This window comes from Daphnia carinata, chromosome 3 (assembly GCF_022539665.2).
Source record: "Daphnia carinata strain CSIRO-1 chromosome 3, CSIRO_AGI_Dcar_HiC_V3, whole genome shotgun sequence".
In the NCBI taxonomy this organism is placed as follows: Eukaryota; Metazoa; Arthropoda; class Branchiopoda; order Diplostraca; family Daphniidae; genus Daphnia; species Daphnia carinata.
Genome location: NC_081333.1, coordinates 13,217,704 through 13,234,757, shown reverse-complemented (window position 1 = coordinate 13,234,757; position 17,054 = coordinate 13,217,704). Strand labels below are relative to the sequence as shown.

Here is a 17,054-nt window from a genome sequence, read left to right as displayed (position 1 = left end):
TGGACCACCCTAAATACATTTTTAAAAAAACGATTAGACATTTAAAATTGTTAAAGCAATACCTGGTAACCCTTGGCGACTTCGGCGGCGATTCCCGACGTCCAGTAATCCTCCTCGGTAGTGTTACCAGCCCTCCTAGACACAGATAAATACATAGAACATGATAAAACACTTAGAACTGTTAAATACCTTGCAATTTTGGGCTAGGATTCTGGCGGTGACCTTCGTTGCCCAACGGTCCCCCTTCGGTGGTGATGTGGCCCTCCTAGATATATAAGATTTAAAACAAATACATAGTTAGATACTAAAATTTTTATTCTATACCTTGAAATCCTGGGCGATATTCCAGTGGCTGCAGGGCTATCCTCGTTGCCCAATGTCCTCTTCGGCCCCAGAGATTGCACTCCTGTATGTAAGGAGGAGTGAAAAAAAAAAAAAAAAAATTTTTGAATATTTGAACAGCACCATGTTTCATCTTAATTCTAACAGGCATCAAGTACACAAATTACAGTTACATTGGATAAAAAGTTCCTGAAAAAAGAAATTGTTTATTAATAGATAAAGGGTCAGGAGGTTGTTTGGATTGGGTTTGGCTTGGGTTTGGCTTGTTCATGTGTAAACTGTGCGAATTCAAAACGTACAAATGTTAGTAGAAGGATTTGCGAACGACTACGGTAAATAATTACATAAAACAGTGGAAGAAAATGGCTGAGATAGTGCTGCGCATAAATAACGAAGAGAGGTGGACTACGCCTTACTTAAACTAGCCTTAATTTTAACTTTAGATTTACTTATCCTTAAACTTAACTTTAGATTTACCTATTTTAATCTAGACTTATCGTACTCCAACTAAACAAAACCAGTGCAAAGGCTAAACAAGGTGCTGAAGCAGTGCGTTATTAGTGCGTAATTGATGAATCTACAATTTGTGAAAGCTGAGAACACGTGCGAAAGCTCTAAGAGTAATTAGACGTGGATGTAAGCAACAAATCTACACTAGTGCACCGCGTGCAGGTGAAAGAGCTACTGAGCTGCTAGATTCTTTTTTTCTTCCTCTCCCCCCTCCTTTTTTGTGAATGCCCGAGGTTCTTCATCTGTTTTTGGCACTTGGAAACAAAAAAAAATCAAAGTAACGCAGGGTCTATTGATAAGGAATGGCTATAACCTTGGGCTCACCTGGAAATAAAAATTTGCCCTTCAACCTATCGACCTTTAGAATTAGGTCCCTCTACCCTACACTCTACTTCCGGGAAAGCAGTAATGTGACACGTGTCTGTGAGTATTTAAGGCGTCGTCTAGACGCTAGTAGCTGTAGTTCGTCCAGAGTCTTGCCTCTACAAATGTACCACAACTATCAACACCGTCGTCAACCGATTCGCCTGTCAGGTAAGTTGGATTTGTGCTAACTAGCTTCATTGTCTTCTTTAAATGTATAAACTAAGAGGATATCAGTTTCGTAATATATGAGCTCTAAATCTATGTTAGTAAACTAATTCTTAATTAAATCAAACTGTTACCAATAGTATTCCATTTCTTTAAGGAATGACCATTTTCCAGTCTGTGTGTGAGTGGGTGCTGAAGTACTTATTCTGGCCGACTGTAAAACTGTATCAAATGAGGAATTGAAAATTATTAAGTACCACTAATTATTTAAAACATAATACCATACTATATGTTTACTGTGTTTGCTAAATTTCATTAATGCTGGTAGTTATCCCGAAATCATGAACGAGATTTTACATTACTGACCAGCTATTCCTGGATGGAAATAGAAATTATTAGATATCGACAATCTTATCAATACGGTTGGAAAGTATATATGTAAATTTTGTACTTGCAAAACATTATTAAAAACTGCACAAGTGTGTCTATTTAATAATTCAACATGTTCTGACTGTATCTGATGGGTCTGAAATACTCTGATCACTGAAAAACCTATGATTTACATTTGTCCAACTGTTTTTATATCTGGTCTGTAATACAACTATGTTATTATCATAAAACTCCTTCTCTAACAATAGATTAGATAAATGTTAAACAATATACAATTACCCAACAATAAATATCTTTTTCCAAAACTGGCACTAGAATTCTGGTATTCCCTAATACAGTTCCATTCAATAGCTAAAAAGACAAAATTTATAACAATCAAAAAGAAAAACGTATTTTTAATAAAGTAAAATGTACAAAGCTTCAACAATGAGTTTATCATTCTGGTCGGGCTGTACTAAAATACTACTGCTACCATAATAGAACTCCCCTATCAATAGATTTAGATGAATGAAAGGTTATACCTTCCTGCCCTGTAACCACCCTTCTTTACACATCCGTAGAACTATCTGAAAACAAAAAAAAAATATCTCTTGAAAATGATATGGGATAGTTTTAATAAAAAACAAACAAAACAGTTACCTATATAGTTTCTTACAGTACAGTAATTGCTCACTCCTAAAATTGTCTCCTCCTCTACATTTCGATCAAATCATGTTGGAAGACTGGGCATCCATAATGACATGGAGAAAACTATAGATTTACTGACCACATCTTGATGTTCATTGCTTCTAGTTAGGAATTTGAAACAAACCTGTGCTTTAGTTCTTTTTTTCTTCGCAATTTTCTTCTCTTGGCTTATCTTGTTTTCAGGATTCTCATTCAACGGTAGAAATTTGCTTTCGAATGCTGCAATCAAATTATTACAATAAAAATTTTCTTGGGCTCCCAAGTATTTCCATTGTTTGAAACACCAATCCTTATCAGCAAATACCCAAATTCACCATCCTTCTCCTGTGTGTGAGTAGGTGCTCAAGTTTTTAATCTGGCTGCCTTTCTAACTGCATCAAATGAGGAACTGAAAATTGTTAAGTACCACTGATTATTTAAAACATTTATAGTACCATACTATATGTTCGTTGTTACTCTTAGGTTTCATCTCTGCTGGTATTCATCATGTACTTTAAGTCACATTAATAACCTGCTACTTCTGAATGGAAATAGAAATTATTAAGCATCGAAAATCTCATCAATACAGTTGTAATATGTATGTATAATTCTTGTACCTGCAAAATACTATTACAAGTATTCCCTGCACATGTGAATCTACTTGAAATTTCAACTGTTCTGACTTTGAATAACTATTAAATGTTATGCTAAGCCCCATTGTCCTGATCACTGAAAGACAAGCAAAGTAAGAGACCTATGGATTACAAAGCTTCGACAAGCTTAGCTAAACATTAGTACAATTATTTTCAATTTAGTAGGATAACGTTATTCATAATTGATAAATAAAGTACTTTACCATAAACAGGTTAGAAATTTGTTTTTCACACCTGTTATAAATGTAATAACAAATAATGAAATATAACAATAAAAATAATATAACAATTACCACAACTCCTTTTGATCGAAATTGAAAGGCTGTTCATCTGCTAGTAACTGAAGTGTAAGTTTGTCTATAGGAACCTATAGCTAACAAAGCTTCGACAAAGGTAGATAAAAATTAGTACAATTGTTTACAATTTGTTGGGATAACATGAATTCATAGCTATATATAAAATACTTTACCATAAACAGCCTAGAAAATGGTTTCTAACCTGTTACAAAATAATAATTTATATTATAAAAATTGTCACCTTTTCCCAACAATAAATCCAAAGTAATTACTTATCATTAGAATATTATTACAATTTCGTATTATTACTATTAATATTTCACTTACCAATTCTTGAAATTCACAATAGTTTTCAATCAATGTGTTTGTGATTCTGGTCAGCCTGTAGTAAAACACGATACTCCTTCCATAGTAGAACCCCTTCTCAGTGAGATATTCTGCATACAACAAGCATTATCTACTCCGAGACCAGCCATATAAAGTGTCATGTCAAAAGAGTAATCTAGATAAGTGATAGTTAATACAGAAATGTATACAAAACATACAATTACCATGACTCGTTTTTGTTTGGAATTGAAAGGCTGTTCATTTTATCATGCCAAATGAGTTGCCAGCTTACTATTTTGTTGTTTCTATCGTCCATTGTCCATCCAGGAACAGCAGTAAACCAAAACAAAAATCCTGAAAGATAAACATAAGATAAAGATTGTTTTTTATACCACTATGCCAAACAACTTAATAAAAGGGAAATAAAAGTTACGATTACAACATTGCTCAAGAGCATTTTCTAGAACTTCAGATGTTTTAGATACGTGACTGCACACCTTCGCTACCGGACTTCGTCTGAAGTTTGGCATAGCAGAAAACATTGGCGGGAACTACTAGTGAGGCTGCGTTGCCTAACCGTTATTTATCTAATCGTTTTAACATGGTGAACCAGAGTCATAGACAGAGTCATAGAGGAGATGGTACATCATCTCCATGTTATAACTGCCATAAGGAATTTCTCGAAAGTGTCCCCGAGTTTGACGATTCCTCCCAACCACCCTCCAACCACCCTACCCGCTTGAGAGCCAATGAAAACCGGTCCCCGTGCAAAAAACCCTGCCACCTACGTACTAAATGTTTAACTGAATAATGAAATTCTCATTCCGCCATTGTAAAAACCCAGAAAGCACATTGTTTCCTAATAAGGTAGGGGGCTGTGTAAGTAAAATGCCCAAGAAAAACAGGAAAAGATGCATTTTTCCTCATTGTAATTATTATTACAATAAGGTTAATCATGTAGAGTTCACAATTCTGCCACTAGATGGCAGTGTTTTTTCCACGGCACATCGTGTGTCTTGGGGACCCTGCCTTATGGGAAGTTATAACATGGAGATGATGTACCATCTCCTCTACGATTCTGCTGCAGAGTGCAGCATTGGCCTGATTTGGTCAAGCTGCGAAAGCCTAACGTACCCGAGCGTAGGACGTAAGACGTGGCACATGACTTTACATGGTCATGCGACTTCGACTTGCTGCTGGTACATCAACAGTTGGCTGCAACAAGACCAATCCAAGAAAGTCAATGCTCACCAAACGAAAACTATCATTCCACGTCAGTCCGAAGACTGTGCGGTTCTTAATCAAGCTGAACAGCTACACCTTCAAGTATTCGACAAAAAGGCCTCTCGCGTTGGCATTCTGTCTTGTGCTTCTGTTGCAGTAGGCAACGCAAAACAAAAGACAGACGGCCAATGAACGCAGGGATAAACGGACAAATCTTTTCTTTTTCTTGTTCGTTTTTCCATTTCTCGTTTTTTTTCGAACGAATGCCTTAAAAGGATAGAATAGTGCCGCCATTTGTCAAAGTGGAGGGCCGGGCCGGATAATGGCAACCTTGGAGCAGACGATACCAGATCGTCATATTTGCGCAAACTTTGTTTTATTTTTATTTAGTCGTGGCAAACTGCCCGCATTATCTCGATGACAAACGGGGAAAAAGGGAAAAACAAAAGGCATGTATGTATGCATATATTTAACCTGCATGACGAATTTCCGGTCATGATGCAAAAAAATGAGAAGGAACACAAAATAGAAAGCCCCTCCCCAAGAGAGTCGTCCACCCCTTTTCTTTTCCTCTAACAAGAAAAAATAGAACCGGAACTGTGAATACACAAGTGACTGTTGAATGATGAATGCAGTATGACGTCATAGATCTGAATTTACGTAACTTTCTAAATCTTTTTATTTATTTATATTTTCGTCTCTCTCTCCCTCTCGAGCATGTTTGGACACGTAAATTGCACGTTTTGGTTGGCTTTGGTTGGCTTTGCACGATCACGTCGTCTGCTACAATGACCAAGTGTCCAATTTGGTTTTTCCTTTCTTTCCGCGAAATGGATGAGTCATTTTTTCTGTTTAAGACGTTGAAATGATGCAATCTGAACCGACATGAATAGTTGAATTGTTAAGTACGTTCTTCGTCATTTCTTTTCAGCTAAGCAACACAACAACAAAAAACAGCCAATGGAAAGAAAAGCGTTGCCTAAAATAAATGAAAGAATGACGTCACATATATCGGCATTTCGCCAAACAACCCAATTGAATTACGAAACGCCCTACGTAAAATCCCAAACAAATGTGCAGTGGTTCATGGAACAAAAGGAAGAGAAATCAACATTAAGGCCCACGTATGTAGATATCGAAAAATGGGCGGATCAGCTGAAATAATTTTCATTTTCTCACCCTACATACACCTGCTGTACAGGTGATGGATCTTGAGCTGAATGAGCGGCCGTACAACAACGAGGGGGGAATCAAGGACATTGAAATCATATGCCATTTCATTTCAGTATCTCACATCATTTCAAGGCAAAAAAAGAGTTCCAAAGAAAAGGAGATGATTATTTTGTTGATTCATTCGTTGAATGAGCCATGTTTTAAATTTATACAGACTCATAGTTCACATAAATATACAGGAATGATGTTATTGGATGTCTGCATTTCCTCTCATTTTCTAGGCTGTAAGCCATAAGAGGAAGAAGAAATGATGAGCGTACAGTATATATAATCAATACATCATCATGCGAGCCAGTCAAGTGATGCATCACATTCTTGTGATGCATCACATTCTTGTGATGTACATCGTCGTAGCTACATAACCTATAAATGACAGCTGTTTTTTTAGGGTTTTATTTTTTTGTAGATTACGTGCAGGCCTATAGCTTGTACGTATACATACAGGCGTTTGCTTTCGGCGTTCTGACATCAACATTTTTGAGGGTGATGCAACATGAAAGATGAGGCAGTTTATACATACGGCTGCCTCATTTTTTTTCCCTTTCATTATTAAAGCGATTTAAATGTGATGCTTTTTTTTAAGGTTTCTCTCAACTTAATCCCAACCTGAATGTGATTTGCATTATCCCGACACAGCTACACGATATCGAGACAGTGTAATTGAATTATTGATGGAATTTGGCCATGTTATTGGTTCAATTTGATATGGTGATTAAATATGGCTTACACAAAGGCTTCTAATAAAAGCGGGCTGAAAATAAAACCCCTGCCACATGAGTGGATGCATAAATATACAAGGCCCGTGTGAACAGTTTCATCGAATAATAAGGGCGTTGGTGCGAATCACCTCACGAGTCAGCCGCTCACGCGATCTAATGGCAGACCACGGTGATAAAGAGAGGAATCACTGCTTACCAAATTCAGCATCAAAAGGCGACGAGTTGCAATGATACATTATATAGACAGTGGATTGAACGACACGTAATCACAAAGGGACACGCGTGCAACCCGCTTCTTAGAAGCGGGTGCAAGGATATGTGTTTTCGTTATTATATAGGCGGCGGTTGTTGTGTTTATTTATTTATTATTATTATTCAACAAAGAAAAAAGCAAACAAAACAACTATGTGTGTATATAGGACGGGACACGGGAGTAGATGCGGAAAGAGGCGTAACGCGTGAAAAGAGGAGGTTCGTTGCGGTGTGGAAAAGTGGGTCTCTCTGTCTCCGGCATCCGAGGAAAATGGGGTTTGTTTTTAAAGAAAAAAAGCTGTGAAGACCAGCCAATGTTTATAGGAACCTGTTTCCTGTCATGTGTTGGCACCCCACACAGCAGCCATTTTTGGAAGCGCTTCCACTTCTTTCATCCAGCAGCACAGAGGGAGGAAGAGCAGAGTCCTTGGCTGCTGTTGGCTCATCATCATCAACAACCAAACAAGAGGGGCCTATAGACAAAAGCACTTGCCGTCGTGTCTGTAAAGTGCTTCTGTTCTCTTTTATCCTTTTTTTTCGGCTTTAAAAAAAAACGGCAGCAGCACCCTATGAAAATAAATTCGGATGTGTGAAGGGGGATATGATATGGCCTCTTTTTCCTACCCCCCCTTTTCGTCCTCAGACACATGTCTGAAATACATTTCAATACGAAAAAGGAAGGCCTTTCTTTTTTCTTGCGGTATGGCCATCTAAATTATAGAACTCTTTCCCAGTACTACCCTCAACTGCCTTCTATTTAATACACCGTATAGGACAGACACTTGGTATAGCGCAGGTTTAGCTGAAGCGCTAATTGAATACATCCGTCTTGTTTTTTTAGTACTCCAACACAGAGTGTGCAATGCACAAACATTTCCGCAATTTCTCATGATGATATTCTCACTGGTGTATACACACAAAAGTGCCATCCGTCAGACGTAGTTGTAGAGACATCAGCACATTTTCATTCTATTTTTCGACTGTCTTCCCTCTTTTCTCATTTTTGACGTTTGTGACGTGCCAGGGGTAACAGACAATTTCCAGCTGCATTTTTTCTTTCTCTATATGGGCTTCTATTCCATTAGCCTATATTTCCAACACATGAGGGCTGAGTATTTTTCTCCAACCGAAAGTCATCATCCACTTCCGGCCGACTGCCTGTCCATGTGCCCTCATCACAGAGAAAGTCGAAATATACTAGAGACACGCAGAGCGATATAGGGTGTTAATTTGCAGCCAGCCGCACTGCTATATACTTGAACAGCCCAATAATAATAATAATGCGACGAACCGTGACCGGTGGTCTCTACATCCAGCGCATCCGCAGCTGACACAATAATGACATACTAATATTTCATATGGGCCGACTGTAGTGATCGTACAGGATATAGCTGACACATATTTTATCGTGTCCCTTTGCGTCCCTGTGTACGTAACTCCATTCGTTCCAGCTGCGTAATCTTCTTCCAGACAATAAACTGCCCTGCTCTGTCTAGACTCTTGCTTCACTATATATCCATCGAGTCCATTAGTTTTCACCTAATGCCCCTTAAAACAGCCGATACGGTCAAGTGTTTTGCTAAGGCCTCATTTCCATATACCTAATACGTGAGAGAAATATTCAAATGTATTTAAATTTGCTCTGTTTCAGTTATACCTGTTTAAAACAAACCTAGACCTACAATTCTGAGAAATGTATGGGTTTGTTTTCGTCCAAGCAGTTTAACGTCTCTATGGGTGATTTGCGTTGTTCCAGGTCCCCATTTTTTCTTTACGTCCCATGTCTGACAGTTGACAGCGGTAAATACGGGTTCTCAACGGTCACGTTTCAAAAATGCCTTTTAAATATGGACATTGCCTATATGGCCTTAGACTTACAGCGTATTGCTGTACTGTACGTAACTGCACGTGTGCGCATATTGAAATGTTTGAAAGGATAAGAGAGAAATATGGGAAAACAAAACCAATAACACACACGAATACATCAACCTTCTCAATGACAAAAAAAGGGAGAGGGCGGGCAAAACAAACGGTGTGCAACAACAAAAAATGTGCACGTAAATCTCAACTCGGGTGGTCCCTGCTGTTTAAAGTGATGGCTTCAAACAGAGCTCGTTTGTCTTGTTTTCAGTTTGTTTTCTTCCAAGTAAACGTGAAAAGCTACTTAATGGCATGTCCTTTTAAGGACTTTAGAAGGTCTGTGTTGCTGGCCAATTGTAGTAATTGTTTTAAATGAAATCTTTAAATCAAGTTCAAATAAATGATTTGAATTGCTATGGTACCTCATTAACACATTGGTACATTTCACCTTTCAAATTCACGAAAATAAAAGTAAGCAATAAGAATCAGCTGATTAGGCAGTAAAAATCTTGTTGTGGTACCACATCAAAGCATCTAGCGGAGGCATCGCAAACTACCAAGCAATTTTTGTAGACATTAAAAGTTGGTCTAATTTTGTCGGGCTTAAAATGTCTATCGGCCCTACTTTTATATTTTTAATTACTCAAAAACCATAAATCATACGTAAAAACAAAGTTCATTTTCGTGTTTCTCGTTAAATTTTGAATCGAAATCATGTATAGTTTTCTAGATTTAACGATATTGTTTTTAAATAGAAAAAGTCGGGCTTATTTTGTTACAGCGCTTTATACTGACTTTTTCAATTTGGGTCAAATTTGGCTTCAAATACATGAAATCTATTCAGAAATGAATGCTGATCACGGCAATAAAGTTTGGTTTTAAACGGGTCGTATAGTTTTTTAAATAACGTAAAAAACAAAAATAAAGTTGCGGTCTAGCATCACTTTTTGCCCATCCGATTGCCGTCTTTCGACGAAAACTATATGCAGTGCATTTCCAGGTTCCGTTGCAATCTGTATCATGTAATTAGATTAACGACAAACCTAACTCGGTTGAATTTCCTTTGAAACACTACTTATTTGACTTTGACAAATTTCAATTAGAATGATGACTATATGTTGTTGAATTTCACGCTTATCTTCCCCGTTAAGTATGCATTCCTCGATAATTTTACGTGCCTATTATGTTTACTTCGATTTCATTAACTGTTGTGCGTACACTGTCGGCGTATCAGGATGCCGCATTGCATACCGTTTGGCTTCGTGTTGTTGATGTAAAACTGGTTCGGCCTTTAATTCCCATACATATAACACACCATTAATTACCTAGTACAATTTTCTCCTAGATTGGAGATCTCCAACCATACCAGAGTTTGGTTCGTGGGCGTGTGGTCGTTCTTTTTACAGTTGGTCTAGAAAACAGAGAAAGGGGTTTTCCGCAGTTAAGTTAGATAGTTCAATTCTTAGATTTGACATTTCCGTTTAATTGTAGAAAGCAAAAAGATTTCTTATGATATTTGCAATGATAGGCAAGGGAATAGTCGATTGGAGAGGACGAAAACAACTAATTTATTCCTCATCAAGGGTGTGATTACTAAAAAAGAAGGATAAGTTCATTTTCATTACGTTTCCGCAAACTCTTCCATTCACTTGTGTTACAATTGTAAATTGATCGAGAGCGCGAAGCGCTATCGACGATCAATTTTGATTGTATAAGAATAAGAGAGAGAGACCTGAACTGTGTCGACCTTGTATTCTACAGCTCTTTTACAGCAGACAAAAAAGGTAGTTTAGGAGGGAGGGTTGGTAACCCTTTGGCCTCAGACCTTTTCACTTCATCTGAGTTAGGTGGTCGTCGGAATCCGTCAATACCTGCCCCTGAACTGTTGGATCCCACTTCGCCGATGATCGAATCTGCGTTTTAAAAGGGTAACAATGATTAGCTTATAAACTCATTAAATAGGAAAGCTGGGTGGGTGGGTGGATGTTACAGTTCAGGTCTCTCTCTCTTATTCTTATACAATCAAAATTGATCGTCGATAGCGCTTCGCGCTCTCGATCAATTTACAATTGTAGTCGAATGTTCGTTCGACCTGAACTGTGACTTTAAAGCCAACATTTGTTTAGTCTATGCTCAGAACGACTTCTGCTACGGAAGGTTCTTTGGGCAGATCCCTTCTGTAAAATCTCGTAAAGGTTGATTCCGAGGACCAGTGGGCTGTGTTTAGAATTGTTTGGACAGAGATGCCTGCTGCTGCTGCTTTCGAAGAAGCTGCTGCTGCTTTCGAAGAAGCCGCTCCTCTTGTTGAGTGAGCCGAGAATCTGCCTGTGTCTACGCCACTTTCCTGCAGCTGTCTCTTTAACCAACCCGCTACGGTCGATCCGACTACTGGGTTGTACGGCTTCACTGATCCCATAAAGAGATGCCTATCATTCGATTGCACGCGATACTTCTCCGTTATAGATATGTAGTGTTCCGTGCAAAATACCGGGTCAATTCGGGGGTCCGGAATTCTTTTGATAAAGAACGTTTTTAGCGCTCCTTCCTTCTGAGCCTTTCTCGGTTTTAGGAGGGAGAAATTCATACCGGATTCACCTATTCTTAGATCCTCTTTCCCGATAGAAGCCACTTCCGAAGCTCGAAGGAAGGATGCTAACGCCAGAAGCGTAGCCAGTTTCCGAGCGAGGGGGCCGATAGCTAAATCCTCGTTTTTAAGTTGGCTTAAATGGTTGGTCACTATACTGACGTCCCAGGTGAACTCGTACCTAGGTTTAGGAGGGTTTGAATTGTATATACCTTTCATCAATTTTACAATGAGCGGGTGTTTCCCGATCTGTAGGCCATCAATTGGTTGTAAGGTAGAGGAAAGCATCGACCTATAGATATTTATTGTGCCATACGCTTTTCCTTCGAAATGTGCTTCTGACAGGAATGATAGAATATGCTTTAGGTCATTTCGAAGGGGATTTTGGTCTTGTTTACCGCACCAATTGTACCAAGCGAGCCAGGCGGACTGGTACGCATCTCTCGTGGACTCTCGTGAGCCGGCCAGCAATAATTGGCCCACTTGTTCTGGAAAGCCCTGGTCTGCATATCGTTTCCGGATAATTTCCAAGCGATTAACTGGAAATTCTTGCATTCGCACAGGGGGTGTGGTTCCCCCCGACTGGACGTAAGTAGTTCCGGGCAGACGCGGAGAACTATTGGAATGTCGGAAGCTAGCTCTAGAGCTGTTGGAAACCATGATTGGCTCGGCCAATACGGACATACTAAGATCAGTGTCGCTCTCTCTCGTCTTATCTTTGTCAGGCAGTCTTCTATGAGAGAGAATGGGGGAAAGGCATAGCCGTTGCGGCCTAGCCAGCTGAATGAGAGAGCGTCCGTCTCCGCCGCTCCCGGTTGGGGTTTCCAGCTCGAGAACGTTTCCAGTTGGGCATTCCAATGGGATGCGAATAGATCGATTGCCACTTCCCATCTCCTCCGGATCAGTTGAAACACCTCCTTCTTCAACATCCAATCGCTCCAGTCTTTCCTCACTCTCGATTCCAGATCTGCGACACCATTAAAAATCCCTGGTAAGTGGGTGGCCTGCAGTGTGATGTCTCGTTCCTCACACCATCCAGCTATATCTAGCGCTATTTTGTTAAGGCTAGCCGATCTGGAACCCCCAATTTTATTTATATAGGCCACTGCCGTTGAGTTGTCTAGTTTAAGCAATACGGTACTGGAACGACATTCTTCTGCGAAACATCTTAGAGCGTAGAAGCCTGCTAAAAGTTCCAGTTCGTTTATATGCCTGGCGGTGTCGGTTGATGTCCACGGACCTCCCGTCCTTACTTTGTTACTTACTGCACCCCACCCTGAGAGAGACGCATCGGCATAGATGGTTATGGAAGGGCTTGGGTCTATCAGTGCTTTCTTTTTCTTTAAATTATGCGATGAAGTCCACCATGACAAGTCTTCTCTAGCTTCCCGGTTCAGTGAGATTTTGGATTTTAGTTCCCCATTGTCTAGCTTGAGTCCGTTAATGTAGGTATTCTGGATATTACGGTAGTGGGCTTGGGAAAACGGGGTAGCCCAAACGGCCCAGGTAAACCTTCCTAGAACGCTGGCGATTTCTCTTAACGTTAAAGAGTCTTTTTTTAAGGCATTCTTGCACAATTTAATGATGACGTCCTGCTTCGCGTCAGGCAGTTTAAGGGAAGCAGTAGTGGAATCAATCAAAAGGCCTAAGAACTCTATTTCCTGTGTGGGGGTTGTATGCGATTTGTCTTTATTGATAATGAAGCCAAGCGAATCCAGCAGATTGGCGACTACCACTAACTGCCCTTTTAACGACTCCTTAGATTGGTTTAGAATTAATATATCATCCAAATAAATTATTAATCTAATTCCTCGCTGTCTTAAATACGCGACGACTGGCTTCAATAGTTTAGTAAAAGCCCAAGGGGCTGAGGAGAGGCCGAAAGGGAGACAGGTGAATTGAAAGAGAGTGTTTTTCCATTTAAACTGTAAAAAACTTTGGTCCTCATTGTGGATGGGTATTGCGAAGTACGCATCTTTAAGGTCCAATTTTGCCATCCAGTCGTTATGGCGGGCTACGTGTTTGATTGAGCTGACCCCTTCCATTTTGAAGTGCCTATACACAACATACGTGTTGAGCCTTTTTAAGTTAATGACGGGTCTAAAGCCCCCTGATTTCTTGGGAATGATGAATATGCCACTAACGAAACCCCCCGTTTCGGCGCGCACCACCGCCCTTTTCTTAATCATGTCTTCTACTTCCTCATTACAGATTGCCCAATGACTCGGTCCCAACGCTGCGTTATTCGGTACGTTCTCTTGCGTAGGCGTCGAGTAAAATTCCAGTCTCAGCCCATTAGAAACTAACTCAAGGATCCAAGGATCAGCTGATATTTTGAACCAATTCGTTTTGAAGGCTGATATCCTGCCCCCTATCGCAACTTCCGAACCAGATGGGGAGAGCGGTCTGCCGATGTTTGATTTAACGATAGACACGTACCTTCCCCTGTTGTTGAAGTGTCTTGGTGTCCCGGCACTCTGCTGGGTCGTGTTGTACTCGACTGCGCTGCGTTCTCCGCCGAGTCTAGCCGAGGGGGTGTTGGCCTCTCCCACTCGTGTGTTGTTGAACGACGAACCCTGCTGGGCGTCGGTGGATTCAAAGCGATGGCTGGTGGATTGACCCGACGGCCTATTGTTGTGCCCATCAGGATGGCGAAATTGATGTCCGCCATTGCGGTAAGGTTGCCCTGACAGGCGTTGAACCGGTTGAAGATTGCTTAGCATGGTCTGTTGTTGTGAAGACCTCACCATAGATTTTACGAAAGATTTTCCAAAAAGAGAACTAGCCTCCTTGGTGTTAAAGTTGTCCTGATCGTCGAGGAGGTAGAGGTATGAAGGGCTAGTCTGCCTGAGTACATTCTTTCTTCGCTGTTGAGTAACCTCGTGAAAGGAATCCCCCAGCAATTGAATAGCTACACTAATCGCTTCGCGGTGAGAGTCGTCATCAAGTTTCTCATTAGACAAAAAAAAGAAGTGGTTGTGCTGCTTCTAAGATCTTTTGCTGTACGCAGTACAAGGCCCTCTCGTTGTGATCGATCGTGTTCTTTGAAGCCGACGATCCTTTAACTTGCTTGAGGCGTTGGTAGAGAGCGTCGTCCAAGGAAGGGCATTTAAACGCGGTTGAGCGCTTTTTAAAGGAAGCCAGGTAACGCCCCTTAGTTACCTTGGAATTTGATGCGCCTACTCCCCTAAAAAAGGGGCGTAGCAGTCTCTTTCCTCTACTCTTTGACAATTTGAATTTTACAACCGTATCCTCGTTTTTATGTCGTTTCCCTGCCCTCGGGTTTTGATCTTTCTCTTCATCCCTTGGACGCCTTTTCCTCTCTCCTTCCAATGGAACTTTTGGGTCCTGGGGAACCTCGGGAGCCGGCGAAAGGTCCTGATCTGGATCGGCTAACCTCAGGGCGTCGGCCTCTTCTTCTCTTTGAATGTCTGGAGTAACGTCCCTATGAACTAAACCGTGGGGGCTTACTCTAATTCTAGCCGTGCTGATTCTCAATCTCCTAGATGAGCCACGAGACGACACATCACTATCACTTGAACTTTCTGAGCTGGAACTAGAGCTAGGATCAGACATGACTATGCTGTAACAGAGCTAGAAAAGGTCTGAGGCCAAAGGGTTACCAACCCTCCCTCCTAAACTACCTTTTTTGTCTGCTGTAAAAGAGCTGTAGAATACAAGGTCGACACAGTTCAGGTCGAACGAACATTCGACTACAATGTTCGTAAAACGCGTTGATATTTCAATTTGTAATTAATGCTGTTTGTGGTTGATGAAAATACGTAGTTAGCTGTAATTTGCTGATCATCTCATTCATTGCAACGTAGCGTTTTGTTTGTCTGTCCCGCTTGCAAACAGCCTTAATTTCTTTAAACATTCACCTTGTCCGTTTTTAAAGATATCGTCTACGTTGCAGTTTGTAAGATGTTTTTTGCGCCGGCTCAATTCGAGTGCATTCGGTTCTATGAATAATCTCCTTAGCGTAAGTCGACGCCGAGTTCGATCAAGAGTTCAATCGCTTGAAATGATTGTGGGCTTGAATGGCATTCGTACAAAAGATGAAGGGCATTCTTTCCATCGTTGTTCTTTGCGTTTTTATCGAAGCCGAGTTCGATCAAGAGTTTAATTGCATCGATTAAGTGTGGGCTTGAATTGTATTCACACAAATATGAAGCGCATTTGATCCATTGTTGGTTTTTGCGTTTTTGTCGATGCCGAGTTCGATCAAGAGTTTAATCGCATCGATTAAATGTGGGCTTGAATTGTTTCGACACACAAGATGAAGCGCATTCCATCCATCGTCATCCTTTGCGTTTAAGTCGACACCGAGTTGCATTAAAGATTCGATTTTGTTCCTACAATCTGTTGTGGGACATGTAGACAGCTGATGAAGCTGTTTTTCCTTTTCGCTAAGCTAAATGGAAAACCTTTGTTAGAAAACTAAAATTTCACTGACGAAGAAGGTGTTAAACTTGTGTGAATTGCTTACTTTGATATTTATGGCTTCAAGCTGATTAACAACTTCTTCAGATGTAATTCTATTGTCAGGTCTGTAGATCAGCATTTGTTCTATCAAGTTACGAGCTAAATGCTGTTGGTGAATTTCTATTTTTAGAAAATTTTATACATTTGCTTATTATACTTATGTTATATGATCTGCCTCAATAGGTAACTTACTACTCATATTGACTGATTCGTTTTTCATAATGTTGTTCCTAATTTCCAACTCATTCTCCCCGTAGATATGTCTTCCTTTTAAGAGAATATAACCAAAGACGAGGCCTTCTTTGAATACGTGGCTTTTGATAGAGCCTTTAGTTTTTTCAATGCTTAGGTCTCTGCCCATAATTTCCATCTCTTCGGGAGAGAACCAAGGTAGAGTCCCTTTGACTCCACTCATTGTGAATGTTCCCCTTTCACTCACTTCTCGTGCAAATACAAAATCAGCCCACTTGATAGTTGCTTCTTCACCTTGGTCAGTATGTTTCACAGAAATGAGAATGTTTGTCGGATTAATGTCCCGATGAATTACACGCTGTGAATGAATGTATCTGAGACCAGTGGCTAATTGGGAGAAAACCTCGAAATCATTCGGTAATGCAGGTCCTTTGTATTTCCGAAGATCGTCCTTTTTTAGGAACACCTGATCCAATGATGCGTCGCACAATTCCAAAGCAAGGTAACTGAATAACAGAAATCATATTGAAATTTTCTTTTAAATTCAAAGTTATTACGTAATAATCTTACGTGAAGTCGACATCGCTTGTGAAGTGGACCAATTTAACAATATTGGGATGGCGTAACTGCTGCAGAAATTTTAACTCGTTGCCAGCTATTGGATCTCTGCCATCCTTTTCCTTCATAATTCTTTTGACTGCTATACTTTTACCTTGATATTTACCACGATACACTGATGCGAAGCCACCGCTACCCAAAAGATCATTGCGATCAAATTGGATGCCACCTA

At 40.2% G+C, this 17,054-nt stretch overlaps 1 protein-coding gene across 1 annotated transcript; it reads right to left on the bottom strand.

Annotated features, from left to right (window-relative positions):
• Positions 1-16,229: 16,229 nt before the first annotated feature.
• LOC130692761 (serine/threonine-protein kinase/endoribonuclease IRE2-like) lies at positions 16,230-16,961 on the bottom strand. The gene is made up of 2 exons (XM_057515838.2): positions 16,835-16,961; positions 16,230-16,770 (listed from the first exon to the last, which is right to left on the bottom strand). The coding sequence occupies exons 1-2, from the start codon at positions 16,948-16,950 to the stop codon at positions 16,230-16,232; spliced, it is 657 nt and encodes a 218-aa protein (XP_057371821.2). The 5' UTR covers positions 16,951-16,961.
• Positions 16,962-17,054: the final 93 nt, after the last annotated feature.

What these genes read in the sequence shown, in the direction of transcription:
- LOC130692761 (XM_057515838.2), bottom strand. Translation starts at nt 16,950, where the DNA reads ATGAAGGAAAAGGATGGCAGAGATCCAATAGCTGGCAACGAGTTAAAA. An exon ending in ACAAGCGATGTCGACTTCAC is followed by an intron (nt 16,771 to 16,834) that starts GTAAGATTATTA and finishes TCTGTTATTCAG; the next exon opens with TTACCTTGCTTTGGAATTGT.